General features: G+C 36.4%; 1 protein-coding gene across 1 annotated transcript in view; it reads right to left on the bottom strand.

Moving 5' to 3' along the window:
• BABAM2 (BRISC and BRCA1 A complex member 2) overlaps positions 1-16,906 on the bottom strand; it is a 162,505-nt gene that overhangs the window by 136,208 nt on the left and 9,391 nt on the right. The window contains exon 3 of the mRNA XM_083857094.1: positions 7,151-7,227. Coding sequence (XP_083713220.1) covers positions 7,151-7,227 — 77 coding nt within the window. The remainder of the gene's footprint in view (positions 1-7,150; positions 7,228-16,906) is intronic.

The raw sequence follows: 16,906 nt of genomic DNA, 5'->3' as shown, positions 1-16,906 counted from the left end.
TTAAAACCCACATGGGCTGTTCTTTTCTCATCTATCAAAATGCCTAGGCAAATCTAACAGAGGAATAAGAACTGACTACAAGTAAGACAGGTGTTTCTCAACAAGAAACGGAGAAATTTCTAAAATCCCTACAATCGCTTTCCACTGGCCTATCCAGTTTTTCCTCTCCTGGTAACTTAATTTGAGGGGTATTTTTCTTCTTTTTTAAACCATACTATAAATTTGTATTACTGAAAAACATTGTGCTAGGAGTGCTACAGCATTAACATCCCTGTTTAACCAACAGCAGCCCACCAGTTAACTTCCCAAACTCTACTTTTGAAAGGGTATCTGCATGCTTCAGCTTCTTCTGACACCATGAATTTCTAAGTCAGCCTTAAGTACATAGAATAAACATGTGTGTTCATTTGCACTGCAAACTAAAATAAGACCAACTGGACTGGAATTTGCTGTGAAGGAGATCAACCCATTTAGCTTTTAAGAAATCCAAATGCAACTTGATCATGAAATGCATTCACAAATAATAAGGCAATTGTTGAAACAAGAGAAGAAACTATGTGCAGAATCAGTTCTCGAAAAATACAGAAAGTGCTGTTGATGAGTATTAAAAGGAAAAACCAGAAGAATTATATTATTCATCAGTTCAAAATTCTAACCTGTCTCTTCTAGTAGCCATGCAAACTGTAGACAAGAACCACTGATCAGTCTCTTCAATAAACAAATTCTTACCTAAACCAGCCAGTTTTAATTGTCTTTACAGATACAAAAATAATTACTCACTACCTCCAACCAAGATACTGAGTCACTGAAGTCAGCAGTATGAAAGGATTTAAATTACCTAAATGCAGACCTGTCTGGAATCCTTGCCACTGGATTCCACACTAAAGAATTTGCTCTGAAGGCTTTAAGTCAAAAACAGTAATACAATACCTACAGAACCCTTTTCTAATTGGTTTGCAATAAAGATTAGTTCCTGAAATGACAATAAAACTTGTTAAATACAAAACTACTACTACTACTGAAAAAAGATACATGAATAATTCGATTTTACTGTGGTACTGCTGCTGACAGGCTATTCTTCTGGCAAGTAAAAGATGTTTTTGAGCTTAATTTCAGACTTGATGTGTGACTCGAGATACCAGAAAAGGAAAGGCAGAAAAGTCAGATTAAAGACTCAAAACCATCTCATAATAGAAGGACAATTTGAAAAAAAAAATTGATTGCATTAGAAAAAAACAAACCAACTTCTCAGCACCTCTGTGACATTCCAGAAGAAATTCTAGCTACTCCACTGCAATGCAAAGCTGCAAAAGACCAAGTCTCCATTAACTTGGTGCAGCAGATTAAACCAAGTTGTTTAGTCCCATTTGAGATGCCTCAGGGCACATTCAGGGCAGCTATGGGACATGGTTTTCAGAGAGATCAGTGCCCTGTGGGTCAGAATCTGAAAAGGCCAAGCAAGGTATTCTTAGGAACCTCAGAGTTAAGACACCTATAGTTAGGTTAATGAAGCAAGTCCCACTTTTCCAACAGAAGAAAGAAATACATAGGAAGATTTTGCAGGATGTTAATTTCATTCTTGGACAAAGGGTTGCAGGTGTGTGGGTTTTTTTATTTGACCTCAACTGACAAATGCTACTGTGGGAGAAAAAGAAAAAGAGCTGTAAGACTACAGAAAATATGTTATTTTGTAAAGTGGGCAAACCTGCAAAAATGGAGTAACATTAAATAAACTGGATCCTAAACTGAGCAAGAAGGCATCAAGAATCTCAGCAACATGCAGTTCTGTAGCTGGGCAACTGCTTTCTCAGAAATCTTGGTACTAGAATAGAAGTAGATAATGATGAAAACAACAGATAATTCATGATGGCATAAGATACTGTTAGAAATTAAAGCCACGGAACACTGAAGAAATTTAAACACAGACACTGGGTAGGTGAGAAAAGGAAAGGTGAAGGTAAAGTATAAATAGATTCAAGCAAATGGACCTGAGTATGTGCAGCCCAAATAGGCAAAAAAAGGAGGAAAGAGCAAGGTAGCAAGGCACTACAGCAATACTGCTGTGGAGGCCTAATGTAAAATCTTTTAAGCCTCTGTAAGTCCACACTTGTATACAGATACTTCTAAGGTCACTTGTCTTGATGAAGAAATACACTAAGACCTACAGCTGCAAAATCTTCTGTAATTAACTTGCTCAAGAGAAATCCAGAACATAAGAAAAAGTGAACAAAAAAACCAAGTAAGAGGAAAATTATTATTTAAAAGGGGAAAATACTGTTGTTAACTTCGTATTCAAAGAAGAAATAAGTGTAAGATTAGACTCTCTCTCGACACTCTCATTAGGTACATTCATTAGATAATGAACAGGTTACTGAGGGAAAAATATTTATTACTCGTGCCACATAAAGCAAGACTCGGCCAAACTTCAGAAAACATATTGCTTGGAAAAGTCTTTTGTAAGTTGCATGACCCAGCAAAAAGTCGTTTATCACACAGGTAAGGATAACACCTAAGTATAATCTGAATTATAGCAACCAGAAAGTCCTTCCCCTAAGGGCCTCAATCAAAATACAGCCTGTGTAAAATAACCTAATAGTGAAAAAAACTAACACATGCACAGCAGCAACATACTTATGAGAATCTTCAATCTTACAGTAACTTGAAAAATCATTTTTACAATTGTTTATTGGCACAATAAACAAGTGTTTAGCAACTAACTTGGCAAAGCAGCCTTTAAAGGGCCAATATGGAGGTCAGGTTGTTCTCTTTATTTATCTTTTTGTTTGTTCTTAATTACTTCCTTAAAATAGAAATCCACAAGAAGACTGGATGAAATCACTGAAAGAGTTCCTTCACAGGAATAAAAACAGATGAAACTTTGTACCATGTATTATGGGCAATATTCTTAGACTGGTTAGGCAGCAAGACTGATTTCCTCCTTTAAGGCCAATAACTAAAAAAAGTAAAAATCTAACAAACAAAAATCAGAAGCAAAAAATGAAAATGTAAACTTCAAATGAAACAAAAGAAATGTTCTTCAGGATCAAAGAAACCAAAGTGGTGGCAGTAGAACCCAGAGCTATAATCCACTCACATAAAAACAGTGAAAATCAGACAGAAGATGAAAATACTAGAGTTCAAGAAGCCACAGAGAACAGTAGCATTGCAAGGGCAACACATTGTTTAATCACTGTGAAATTCCAGATGACAGCACTCAAGGTCAGAGAGAGAAGGAGGCAGCAGTGCCTGAAAAAGAAAATGTGAAGAGTAAAAGAAAAAAAAAAAATAGTCAGATTCCCTAGCAAGCAGCAATGAAAGCTTGAGTGAAAAAGGAAAGCCAAACCCAAGATATTCCAAGGTTTTCTGGAAAAAAATTGTAATTTGATTCTAAATGGCATTTTTTAATTATAAAGACTATTGCAGCTTATAACTCTGCATATTCTGACAATTTCTGTTGATATCTGCATTGATGTTTTATCAATGAAGACTGAAATATCTGCAAGAGTTACAGAACACTTCACCTTAAAATACACAAATATTTCCTCAGAAAGAATACTGAACTTTTCTAAGCAGATACTGTGGTCCAGTTAGCAATAAATGATAACTCTGAATACCACACAAAGTAAGCTTTGTCCTAGAAATACAGATTCAGTTTCTTACAGGGTATTACAGACAGTCTTCTTGAAATTAAAACTCCAATTAAGAATTCTGAAAAACTCAAACATAGAGAAAAGCATGGATCTTAATGCAACAACATTGAGTACTGGATGAACTAATAAAAACAATATGGCCATCTCAGATTTCAACTGACAGTCTAGCAAGACTAGGCTCAAGTTTTCTAAATATTCTCACCATGAAAACAAACAATTTTTTTTTTTCCCTTAGAAAAGAAAATGAAGTAAAAGTGCCTCCCTGAAAGCATCACTTGAAGCGTGATGGAAGACAATTAGTATGACAAACTAATTTATCTTGAACACTGGCATAGTATTTTCTCCAGTATAAAATTGTCCAAGGTCCCTGGCTGGAGGGGTAACTGTTCAGTGTAACTTCCAGCAGCTCTGCATACATGCAAAAGTAAGGTGAACATGACATCTTAAAAAATCCCATTAAACAGCTAACAAACCATTCTGAAGTCACAACATGTTTACTCCTACCAAAATTTACAAAGCAATTATTTTACACTACAGGTAGTTAGCCTTGCCTGCAAGTACACTCTCTCCTTTTTCAAGAAGCTGTGAACTTTCTGTTCTTTTGGAAAACAGGATTGCACTGTGCAGTTACACTTCCCTAAAGCTGCACACCAACAGTTTCCAACACACTGGGATTGCTACAGGGGTGCCTGTGCAGTGGCAGCAGTTATGATTGATGATATGCAAAGACCTAATCTGTTGCAAGGAGGATGTAACACAAACCACAAAGGAACTACACACTTCAGCCTGTATTTGGTACCACATCTGAAGCCCATACACTGGAGATCCTGAATGCTTTCAGCTAATCTTTTTATTCTGGCAGATTTCGCAACTTTCCTTTGCAGAAATATTCTGCCCTTGAAAGATAACATATCTAGCAACAGCCTACAACAAAGTACCTAAACATCTCTGTTTGCACACTATGGCTGTCTCCCCCTGCCATCCTTACAGATCTAAACACAACTTTATTAAAGCTTGCTTGAATCTGCTCACATCACTATTTATTCCACATGCTGTGAGATTTAATGATTCACAGCATTTTCAAACATGTTATTACACTGAAATGTGGAGGATTATTATTACTTGAATTCACAGCTATTATTAGACACTTCTGAAAAAGATACTCTTGTTTACACCATTTTAAGTTGTCTTTGTTAAAATAGATAACATGCTCTGTAGGGTTTTTTATGTTGTTTAATTGTGTATGTGTTATAACATATAAGAACACTGCAGAAAAAAACCAGATTTCTTGATAATGAAATTTAATGCATATTCCATAACCTTATTTCTAGGTACTTTGACTGGACTAGTCATTTAATATATGAATACAGTCTTTATGCCTGTGCACTTGCATATGGGCATTAGTCTACCCATTTTCCTTTATGAATCAGAACAGCTTCAGACTCTACTTGAAATAAGACTTACATCTCTCAGAATGTACAAACATGGCCCTATATAAAATAAGATGGTCTCATAGAACATGATACCACTCTACAAAGCATTTCATCTACAGAAATTTATTTTGACTTGCTCATAGTTAATAAACAAGACTCAAGAGGAATCTAGTACACACTGCAGAACACATCAAGACTCAACAGGTTGAGTTTACTACATATTTTAACAATTTTTAAAACAGAAGTTCTACCTGGGAGGGCAGCTGGCTTCATACAATACAGGCATTACTTACAAGACTTCTGAACAAATGCAGAACCACTTCTTTTGTCTTAAAATAATTACTAGCTAGGGCTTAAATCTTCCAATTTTATTTTGTGAGGAAGAATAATTAGTAAGCCTCTTGAGCCATGATTTCATATATTTAGAAAAGTCAAAATAGCTATAGTAGGCTGACACATGAACCTGGCTTCTCTCTTGGACACCTGAGTAAGCTTCCAGATCAACTTCTGGGAAAGACAACTTTCCTTACAGGTGCCAAATTGAAGCTTTAATGTACTTCTAGAATATAAGGAGCTTAATTGTGTTGACTTCTCTTCATAAAGAATAAGGACTTCTAGTGCATGACATAATGTAAAAGAACCAATCAAACAAAAAAACTGCAGAAGGAATACAATAAAATTCTTAATACTTTAAATGTCTTGGAGAGCTACAGCACGTGTCTGATGCAGTCTAAATGGATACTATCAAAGCAGTGTTTTAAATGTCTACCATTTCTGTTCACACCAAGTACCTGCTCCTCCAGACAGCATACTCTCACAGACTCACTGATAGCTAAGGCTGGACAGCACCACTGGGGACTGCCTAGTCTAATTCCTCAGTTCAGAGCAGGGCAAACAGAGGAGATTGCTAAGGGTCATGTCCAGCTGGGTTCTGAATAGTCCCAAGGATGGAGATACACAAACTACACAAGCTCTGAGCACAGTCTGTTCCACTTTTTGACCACCCTTGCAAAATACTTTTTATTGTGTTTGAATGGAATTTTCTACATTTAAATTTGTGACCATTTCCCTTCAGTGACCACCACTGAGAAGAGCCAGGCTTCTTCATTTATCCCCATCAGGTATTTATAAACATTGCTAAGATTTGCCCTGAGCCTTCTTTTCTTAAGAAGCCCCAGCTATTTTGGCCTCTCCTCCAGTTGTTGGTCATCTTTGTAGTCTTTTGCTGTACTCATTGCAATATGTCCATGTTGCTCTGGTGACAGACAGACCAGAACTGGACATAGTGTTCTAGGTGTGGCTTTACTAGAGTTGCCCTAAAATTATAAACGCCAAACTTTGAATTTTACTTTATCTGAAATTCTTCATCTTCTCTCATTTTTCAGTTGTAAGAGATAAAAACAACACAACCATTTTTTCACCAGTTCAAGTGTTTAGAAAACATTACCTTCTAAAAATATATAAATATAAAAGCAAATTTTATTCTAAACCTTTGAAACAAAAAAACCCCTAAGACAAACAGAACACACACTAAGAGTGGGCAAATGAACTAGCTGCCTACAGGTTCTCTAAGCATAAAGATGATTTAACAATACCACAAAATCAGAAAAATCAAATTCACATTTCTGTAATCTGGTCAATTATATCAGCCATTGTTTAAAGATAACTAATAAAAAAGCAGACTAACATCTTTTATTGGAGCTTAATAAAGAATTATTCCTAAAAGAGACAGAAGGAAGCAACACAAAACATATACAACTTACAAATTAATTTAAAAATTGTAATGAGATTGTCTTAGTCATAACATTTTATTAGAAATACCAGGGGTGTAGGTTGTGACTTTTGGCTTTTAGAACTCGTTTTTCAAAATTGCAGTCTCACAGAAGCCTTTAAACTTATCTTAAATATTACATATTCTTGATAGTTGCGTGTTCTTGGAACTGAAGCTTTAGGAGAAAACAACAAATACACATATCTCATAAAGTTAGAGAGACACAGTGGAAAATTAGTGAGACACAGAACACTGAAAGAAAAGCCAAGATGCAGCTACACGATTTTTTAACTTACATTTGAGTGTTTCTCCCGCATAAGGGATATGTAGTTTAAAACGATCACAGCTGGGTCCAGGGGTCAAGGATGTACAGCTAAAAATGAAGATAAGAGAAGAAAGAATGTGCTAAGCAGTTATAGATGGTAGCAAACACTAACATTATTCTACAGGATACAAATGACTAATAGTAAAGATATTGTGACTACCAGATATACTCATCCTTACAATTGTGAGAAAGAAGAAAAAGTGGGAAAGATGCAGGAGGCCCATTCTCTTTTGAGCAGCAGTTCTCACAATAGCATAAATGTTAGAATTTCTGCCAACTCTCTCTCGTTTCATAAAGAACACATACATGCAAAGTGTTCTGGTTTGAATGTGTAATCAGAATGCTATCAGTTAGTCAGTCAAAGCCATCAAATTCTCTGTTTTGTATACAATTTTGCAAGTCACAACTCTTTATGTCATAGTAACATGCTTACCTGCCCCCTATGCCTGCCACCCATAAAACTGGCATCAATCTTAATTTTAAGCCACTAACGTGTTAATTTTTTACCTATTGTAACATTAATATTTTCCCTTGTGGAGAAGTCTCACAGTAGCCTCCAAGAAGGCAAGTTTCAGAATCAGCTATCTGAGGATGTAACAGCTGAGCATGTATGGTTTTGGTCTCTCCTGTTTATCTGGAGCACAGGAACAACAGCCAGGCTTCATGGTGGTAAGTGAGCATTTCAAGAATAGAAATCACTGGAAAACTGTTTAATGCCTAGGTCAGAGATTATCAACTTTTTCACAGCTTTTAAGTCATAGATCAAAGTTCACAAATAAAAAAACTTCAAAATCTCAGCTGCAAAAGGAGAAACAGGGACACACATTTCACTGGCGGGAATGGTCTCTTTGCTGTGGCTGCTGGGCATAAAACGAGTCCCAGGAGCAAAAATACTAGAAGCCTTAGAAGTTCACAGCTTTATGCTTCTAGGGATCTTTATAGCCCTGAATCTTCTCACCAGCCTAATATTATTGAAAATTGTCTATAGCCCCAGCATAACTCTTGCACGCCACCTAAAAATCAAAGCCAGACCAGTCAACTCCAGAAAAAACAGTGAGTGATAAGAAGGTAGACAAAGGTAAAATAATTTGCCTAAACTTATGTGTCCAATCACTGGTAGAGCTCTAACACACGCCACCAACAACATACTGAAACAAACCCCACATTTACTGGGCTATACACACAGCCAAAAGCAGTAAAATGGGTAGGCCAGAAAATTGTCAGAAATTCTGATCCTACCTTGTCAGAAGCAACATTGTAACTCCTGCAGCTCTCTGTTACACACTGCAGGAGAGCCATCAGGGCAAATGGAACAACCTTAATTCTCACTCGGATACTCAAAACGGTTCTGAGAGCCATTTCTCTGGCACTGGCTCTACAGCCTCTTTTCCTCTTGCCACTTGAACGTTATGGAAACCATATGCACTAACTTCAGACTGTTTATATTCAGTGAGCTACATTTACTACAGTCAAATTTGTGTCTGCATGTAGCTTCCTCAAAAAGAAGCAACCACGAAACTGCAGATCAATTAGCTTAAATGGAGATTCCACAAAAGTACTAGAAAACATAAGCAAACTACTTATGCGCAGCTAGAGTCTAAGACAGATACAATTAAGAGCCACATGCAGTTAACAGTCTACACTGATTGAGCAAGAATACACTGTATTTTTTCAGTATCGCTGCAGAAATTAGATAACTGTCCTTCCAAATCAAAAGGAAGAAACACATGTCCTATCTTTGCCATAGAAAGGTTTTTGCAACATCTTGTGAGACCACCCTGAGAAGCAATCTAGAAAGACATAATTTAGATACAAATTATCTACTATCAGGTACGTGCAGACTTGAATGGAAAGCAAGTTACAAAAAAAGATTACTTTACATCTTGCTTCATCCAGGAAGAATGCCCTGACTTGGTTTTCTTCTGCTGGAGTAATACTTTATGTTTTATTGGAAGACTAATGATGGAAAAGAAATGATGCTTTGTGAAACCTGCTGATGATACAAAAGTGAAAGGGGATACAGCATGTCAGACAATAGGACCAAAACTGAAATATGGTTTGACTTAATGGTTGTACTACTTATTTTTAAATTTCATCTAGGTAAGGCTTATCAAGAAAAGGGAGCACCACCAGCCTCACTGGGAGTAAAATCAACTTAAGAATACAAAAGATTGGATCCCTAGTGCAACAGAAACAAGATAGTATAATTCTTTCCCAAGTTGCACTGTTTTTGAAGGTGAGAACAGCAAAATGGGAGTGCCCACTGTTAGGGTGTTTTAATGGCCGTGGATGAATTTAACAGCTATACAGGCATTACTAGCTATTTCCAAATAATTTCTATGGCTTACAACAAGTATAAGGGCAATTCTAGGAAGCATACCAAAAAAAAAAAAAAAAAAAAAAAAAAAAAAAAAAAAAAAAAAAAAAAAAAGAAAAGAGAAAGAAGAAGAAGTGCAATATAAAAACCCCTTTTCAAGTTCTAAATATCTCTGCAACATCATTTAATATATAATGAAAATTTCTTTCAAAGTATCACAGGTCACAGTCTGAGACATTTCTCAAATACCATCAAAATTACACTGTTGTTAGCTTTTCAACAGACACAAAAATTTCTGATTCTGCAAATACCCTACAATCTTTTCTTTTAGCCATTTGGAAAAACTTACGGAAAGTATAATATTCTTTAACATTAAAATAAAAGCCTTATTTAATGGTAAATGTCCCTAAAAGCAATACTAAGTACTCTCTTATATTATTATACTGCATTAGAGATGTTTTTAATTTTATTGGTCTAGATATGATAGAAAGTGACAGTATTAACATTTTTTCCCCCAAACTGCTCTGGCTGGGCTGCACAAGAGACTTCAATAACTGTAATAGGTTGAGCAACCAAGCAGAAATACTATATACATACATTTGAAAGGAGGCAGTTTCTTTCTAGAATGTACAGCAAAAGAACAAAACTCCTAAGGCAAACCAAAACTTTGGTATATGTAGGAGTCTATGTGTGACCTTATTTCAACAGAAAGCCCCAAGTAATGGCCTGGCTATCGACATTATCTCCTGCTTGAATTTCCTTAACAAACAGAACCTCTTAAAATTATATGCATATAACTGACCCTGAAACATGACCTCTGTCTCCTCCAAAATGTAAGACTTGTTTTTTGGAAATGAGATCCTTTTCCTTAATGTGGTCCACACAGAGTCTTTTAAAGATTCCTTGTCGCCCTTTCTTTATAGGGAATTGACAGATAGAACAATAATACCTGGTGTTGAAAATTAATGTCATAAGCTCTATTAATGTCATAAGCTCACATTATGACTCTATGTCATAATATATGGGTGTGCTATCTCCCTTTTTATTCATGGAAAAATATTACAGTGGTTTGCAATTATTAATCTAAGTAATCATTATTTTAAATAAGAAAGCCAAAGAAGCAGGAATTAATGCTTTGATGCTCAGAGCAGTGATACATCTTACTCTTCATAAGATGATTAATGCTATACCACAAGATCTCCCACAATGGTTTCCCTACTAAAATATCAAAGAATCCTCATCTTGAAAAGTTTCCGGGACCAAGGAATCGTTAAGTGCACTGCTTAAAATCATATTGCCCTATTCAAAGGGGCTGTGCTGAGACTTATGGTTGGAAATTGGTAGATGGAACTGAGTATGCAGCAACCACAGCTGAGTACAGCTTGTTCCCTTTCACAGCAGATTTTAGCTAGAGTTCCTTGAACAGATACAGCAGATTAAACTCAAAATACATCACATCCTTACAAAGTAATTACTCCGAGTAGGAGACAAGTAGAACATTCCCTCATTGAGTGTTTGATGCACCTTACAGATTGTCCGTGACTATTGGGAAAAGGTTTCTTTCACAGTTAATACAACACATGCAAACTAAACCCGTTCTTATTCAAAGTCACTGTCAGCACCAGATGCTTAGTTATAAGCGTTCAGAATTCTTTACCAGTCACAAAAGGAAATAAAAAATATTATCCAAACAAAACAACAATAATAACAACAATACAAACCAGGAAAGTGTCTGTGTTTTGCTGCTTGGAATAAGGCATCAGTCTACAACAATAGATATAGTACAATGTATTTTTCTGCAAAATGGATCCTTCTTCCCAGAGTATCCTAAAAGCCTTTAAGAATGCAGTTCTACTTGAGTTCAACAGCAAGGTTTCCTCTTATACCAGTGTACTTGTGCTTGAGTATTTAGTTGAATTGATACTTCTTCTGTTTTGATTAAGCTAAAAAAACCCATCCCATTTTGATATTTTACAGGATTGAAGCCACAACGATATGGAGGATTCTGATAACCGTAGATTTCAACACCATCTTCCCATCAACTAGTTTCCTAAAAGCATCACTTGAAAGCATTCCCAAGAGAAGCAGTTTTAAATTATTTGGGCTCTGGTAAGATCTTATCCAAAATTATGTTCTGTGACAACTGAACCGATTGCAATGAAACAAAAGCACAAGCGTTTATCACCTTCATCATGAAAGTCAGGAGACGGATGGTTATTCTATGCAAAGACTTTTAAAGAAACCACAAAAACCCAAACCCATCAAGACCTCTCTCCAAACCCACCACTTTTTAAGCCAAAATTCTAGTCAGAGGCTTGTGTTTTATTCCACTCCTAAAATCTCCTGCTTAGAACCATATAAAAGCATAGCAAACATTCAGAACTGCCAATAGAAGTCCAACAGCACTACAGGAAAATGAGTAATCTCCTTTTTATTTTTTAAATTTGTGGTATAGGTGTAAGCCCAAATAGTCATGTAAGAGTTATCTGATTACTATCATATTTACTGATTAAAAAGTATCCAATGCATTTAGTCACTCCTCCTTAATAAATCACACAGAAGCTTTACTGACTTTACTATAAGAAGACAAATCATCAGTGAATTTTACTCTTCAACAGCAAAGTCAAATTACACTAAGAATTTTAGCCTCTAGAATTTCAGGAACTTAAGATTGCCACTGCCTAACCTGAATAGTCAGAGATGCAAAGCTTCTTTAATCTTCTGAGGCTTCTTAGGCTGCTACACTCGCTGTTCTTGAGGATCAGAACTTCATTGGAAAACAGACAACTGTTTTTTGCTCACCAGACTCTTGGTGTAAAAGCCAAGAAAGCGTCACTCTGCGTTAGAGACACCTCAATGGAGAACACAGCTAAAAACCAACACACACACACACAAATAATAAGCAACACCACAAAGTCAGTTCTGACCACTGGCTGTATTCCCAACCCCTCTCACCATACCTAGGATATGCTTCCAACTGTTCCTATACGTGTCATATAAAGATACTGTTATGTGAAAAGGAGGTCAAGTTATTTTCATAATACAAGAGGCTAAGAATGATTATTATTTTAGGAATGACAAAGCACAGTTTAATCAGAGTTCCAGAGGCTGAAGGTTTTGCCACCAAGAGTCAAATACAGTTCAGAGGCAAAGGCTGATTGTTTGTTACTAATAAGAGGCAGCAAACGCAAAATTCCACCCAAAACTCTTAAGTGGCATTTGCTAAGAAAAGCACCTCAATGTTCAAATCCAGTAGCATAGCCTTTGTCGATGTCTTTAGATTTTTATTCCCTCCAGTTTTTGTAGATGGAAATCTGCTCCAGTGTTCACTGAAGACACAGTATTTAATCCCATTTAATTAAGAATTAATTACAAAACTCACAACAGATGGGTATGCCATGTACAGAGGCATTGAGAATAATTAAAGTGTGTAGAGGTGGAGGTGATAAAAAGGAAGGCCAGCAGGTGAGAGGATTTTTGCAAGATCAGTAAACAGAAAAACAGTGAAAATCACATTTTATAGCATTGACACTGATGACAAAACCCTGTATCAGGTAGTAGTTCCCTGCAGCATTGCACAAAGCTTTACAGGCTCCTACACAATATTTAGAGTATTGAGCAGCTGCTCCTGAAAACAAACAGATCCAACCAAAATTCTGTCAATCAGGCAAAAAATTGAAATGGGAGACATGGTCTAGTCAACCAGCTTCTACCTTCAGTTTCCTTTCTTTATACAGACATAGGTATTACACATACCTAAGAGAGAGGGATTTGCTCTTAAAAGACACACACCATTGCTTTTGGGAAACTGAAACACAGTTACATTTAATCACACATTTAAAAACACTATATAAAAGTATCTTATGCCTATCTTAGTAAACCAAATACAGCACTCGTATATTAACAGAAAATGTAGATTTTCTTAATATAAGTGAGGGGTTGCCAAAGCAGATGTTGCAGGTGGGGAGAGCTCTGGGACTTCTAGAACTACAAATCCCCTTCAGAGATGCCCGAGTCTTGTGGCAGGAGTTCTGCAGTCGCCAAAACACAGTTGCCTCTCCTGGAGGGAGACGTCCAGCCCAGCCTCCCTGAGGGAAACAGAGGAAGCACACCTACACATGTATTTTGAAATCATCTCAGAGAACTTCTACATTAAATTAAAACACACACAAACTTCACATGATTCTGGTATTTTTTTAGCACCAAACTCCCTGTTCGTTTAGCCTAGAGTAAGGCTGGGTTTAGAACAGCTCTTTTCCAGTCACCATAGCAGGACAGGTTGATCACAAAAAAGAAACTTGAAGTTCCACATCTACTGTACTTCCAAGTGGACTTGAAAGAAAAGCTCTGAAACTGTTTCAAAACATTCCATTCATAAAATCTCTATAGTTTAGGATGGGAAATTATTATTACTGGGTCTCGGGGAGCTAATTATTATACTAATTAAGAAAAATAATTAAGCATTGACAAAGTTTTCAACAAAATGTATTTTACAAACATGCTTTAGAAACGTTGATAATCCAACTGATTTCCTTTGTAAGCAAGATCTTTTATACTCTGGTAATTGCATGTAATTCTTTTTAAAGACTACACATGGCACGCACACGCCTCAAAAAAATGAAATAGGAACAGAAAATGGAAATTTTAATGAGGGAATGATTAAAAAGTGAACAGAAATAAAGACAATTGCGATGGGACAAAGCTAATAACATACACTCTAGTATAGTATGTTTAGGTAAATAAAATAGTGAATTCCCAGCATCATAAACTGTCACATGCTCATGCAAGGAAAAGGCACTCCTTCATTATACTGTAAGACCAGCTGTACCCCAAATTCTTGGAACTCATAAGCAAATTTTTAGCAAAGAGTATGAGGGAGTAGCAGATGCATCCTTTGGATTTACTTCATCTCCCTCCCCTCCTGACAGATTCAAACCATGTTTCAGATTTTCACAGCTGCCATTCAATTATCTATTACTTTGCAATGAGTTACAACCTAATAACGTGTCACATGTTTTATTTCTATTGTTCACTAAAGTGAACTCCATTTCTGGAGAAAGAAAAATAGAATCATACAGGGAACATTCTTACTTTTAGATTACTCTAAAAGAGAACCATTTTTCACCAAGTATGAAATTACAGTCAACCACCTGGAGTTTCATATCCTTTCAGTGTTTCCAGAAAAGGCGCACACATACAGCAAATCACAAAAGCTGAGCTATTATAAACATCAGCTTTAATAGGCCACATAGCATTGCTCACAATATTGGCTATAGCAGCCATAAAGATTCCCAATCCATTTTCTAAGTAATTTATATCATTTTATTGGAAAATGCAGTGAATTGGTATCAGCGAAATACCTCAAGGACTACAATCATAGCCCATGCTTATATATTTTCCCCTTTTAATGAACTACATAAACAATAAATGAACTAGATAAACAATAAACTTCTCCTTTTGATGAACTAGATAAACAATAAATCATGTAGTTCCAATCCCCTCATCCTTGCCCAGGATGAGGGGGTTGGAACTACATGATCCTTAAGGTCCCTTCCAACCCAAACCATTCTAGAATTCTATGGGTATTAGGATGGATCCAGTCCTCCTTTCGCACTTCCCTTTCAAAGTTTTCTTCTAATTGCAGAATTTTAGATCTCCTTGGTCACAGATGTCTATATTAATTGATTTCCTAATTTATAAACACTCAGGAGAAATTTATGTTAATACAACAATGAATTCAGTTCTTTGGATATGAAAGTTAGGTCAAGCAAGGATCACCACATTTACAGCATAAATCCATAGTTTGCAGTCACACACATATTCAAAAGGGCAACTTCAGATTAAGTATATTTACATAAAATATTACAAGACTGGAGACACAGCACAAAGCCTATGAAAAGATAACACCCAAATAAAAAAATTCAGTAGTTCTCCTATTTCTAGCATTATTTTAGATCAATTACAACAATAAAGATATGCAGTAGACTAAAAAGATCAAAAGGAAAATGAAATTCATAGCTAAAATTACAACAGACCACCACGTGGAACTGCAGCTGCAGAAAGCAACACATCACTGCAGGCTACATTTTCTCCCTAAGTCCTGCTCTAGAATCCCTCAGCTCACCTTTTCTAACTTTTCAGTCTCACATTAATTCTCACAGTTCACAGCCACCTCAGCAGTGCTAATACTATTTTCAAGATTACACCATAAAGCATAAAATTAAGCATCAATTCCCCCCATGGTCCCATCTAACTATGCCTAAAGGAAAGAGTTCCATGTACATTTTTCCTGATGAGAGTCAAAAAAATTCTCTTCTTCCCTGCAAATGCTTGTCCTTGTCCTCACTGTCCAGTTCCCTGTTTTCTCCCAGCATCACAGTAGGAGCTAGGCTTGGCTCATCTCTTATCAGCCTCACAGGCACAGAAAACCATGTAGGACCTCCTGCAATGACAAGACTATTTGAAAGCATAGTCATCTTTAGATTCCAGAGAAAAGAGGGTCCAGTCTACCTACCCTAAGATCTTGTAATTCTGGTCTGTGAGGACAAAGCCTCTGATCATCTCCTGTGCTTTTAAAGCCCCTAATCTCTTCAGACAGTGTCTGCAACAAAAGGGCTAAAACAAAAATTCGCAGTATTTCGCTTCAGCTTCATCACAAGTGTACATTAGCTTTTTAATGTTGTGCCATGTATACATGCATGCATATGAGAGAATCAGGCATACATGAAATAACTGTATATGTAAGAGTGGAGGAATTACTGACTACCTATCTAGGAAAGTATTCTTCTCTACTAATGAGAAGGAAAAAAAAGTGTGCTGTCCTCAGCTTCTGGTGAAATACAGTATGCATCTAAGACACATGGCATGCTAGAGATCTGTTCAGTTCACATGAAACAAATGCAAGGATTTGGAAGTGAAGAAATTGGACTGGATACCAATTATTACATTTTAGCTGTCTTTATAACAAAAAATAAAGTCTTAGAATTTTTTTTCTCCTGTAGTGATGCACAATGCAAAGAAATAAGAGACATCTGCTACAACAGAAAGACCTGGGCATGGACCTACACTAACACAAGCCCCATTTTCCAGAAATGTTCAATGAATTCCCATGATAAGGATAGCAAAACCACATTTAAACACCTTGTTTAGGTACACCTTGCCAACAGCTTTTGGCACACTATTGGTACTGCATCAACTGATGCTCTCTTTACAGAGAGAAGAAACAGCTGTATCAAATAGTTTCCTCTCATTTGTATTAAAAAATAATAGTGATAAACACAGCATTTACCTTCTTCAAGGTCAAACAAGAGGAAGCTACTTACTGTCTCCATCTAAAAATGCCAGCAAAGACATATGGTGCAGTATTTAAACTGAAAAAAACTCAGGAAAACGTATGTAGTCTTTTAAATG

This window comes from Zosterops lateralis (assembly GCF_965231275.1).
Source record: "Zosterops lateralis genome assembly, chromosome: 3".
Classification (NCBI taxonomy): Eukaryota; Metazoa; Chordata; class Aves; order Passeriformes; family Zosteropidae; genus Zosterops; species Zosterops lateralis.
Note: the sequence above shows the minus strand (reverse complement) of the source record. Positions and strands in the feature narration are given on the sequence as shown.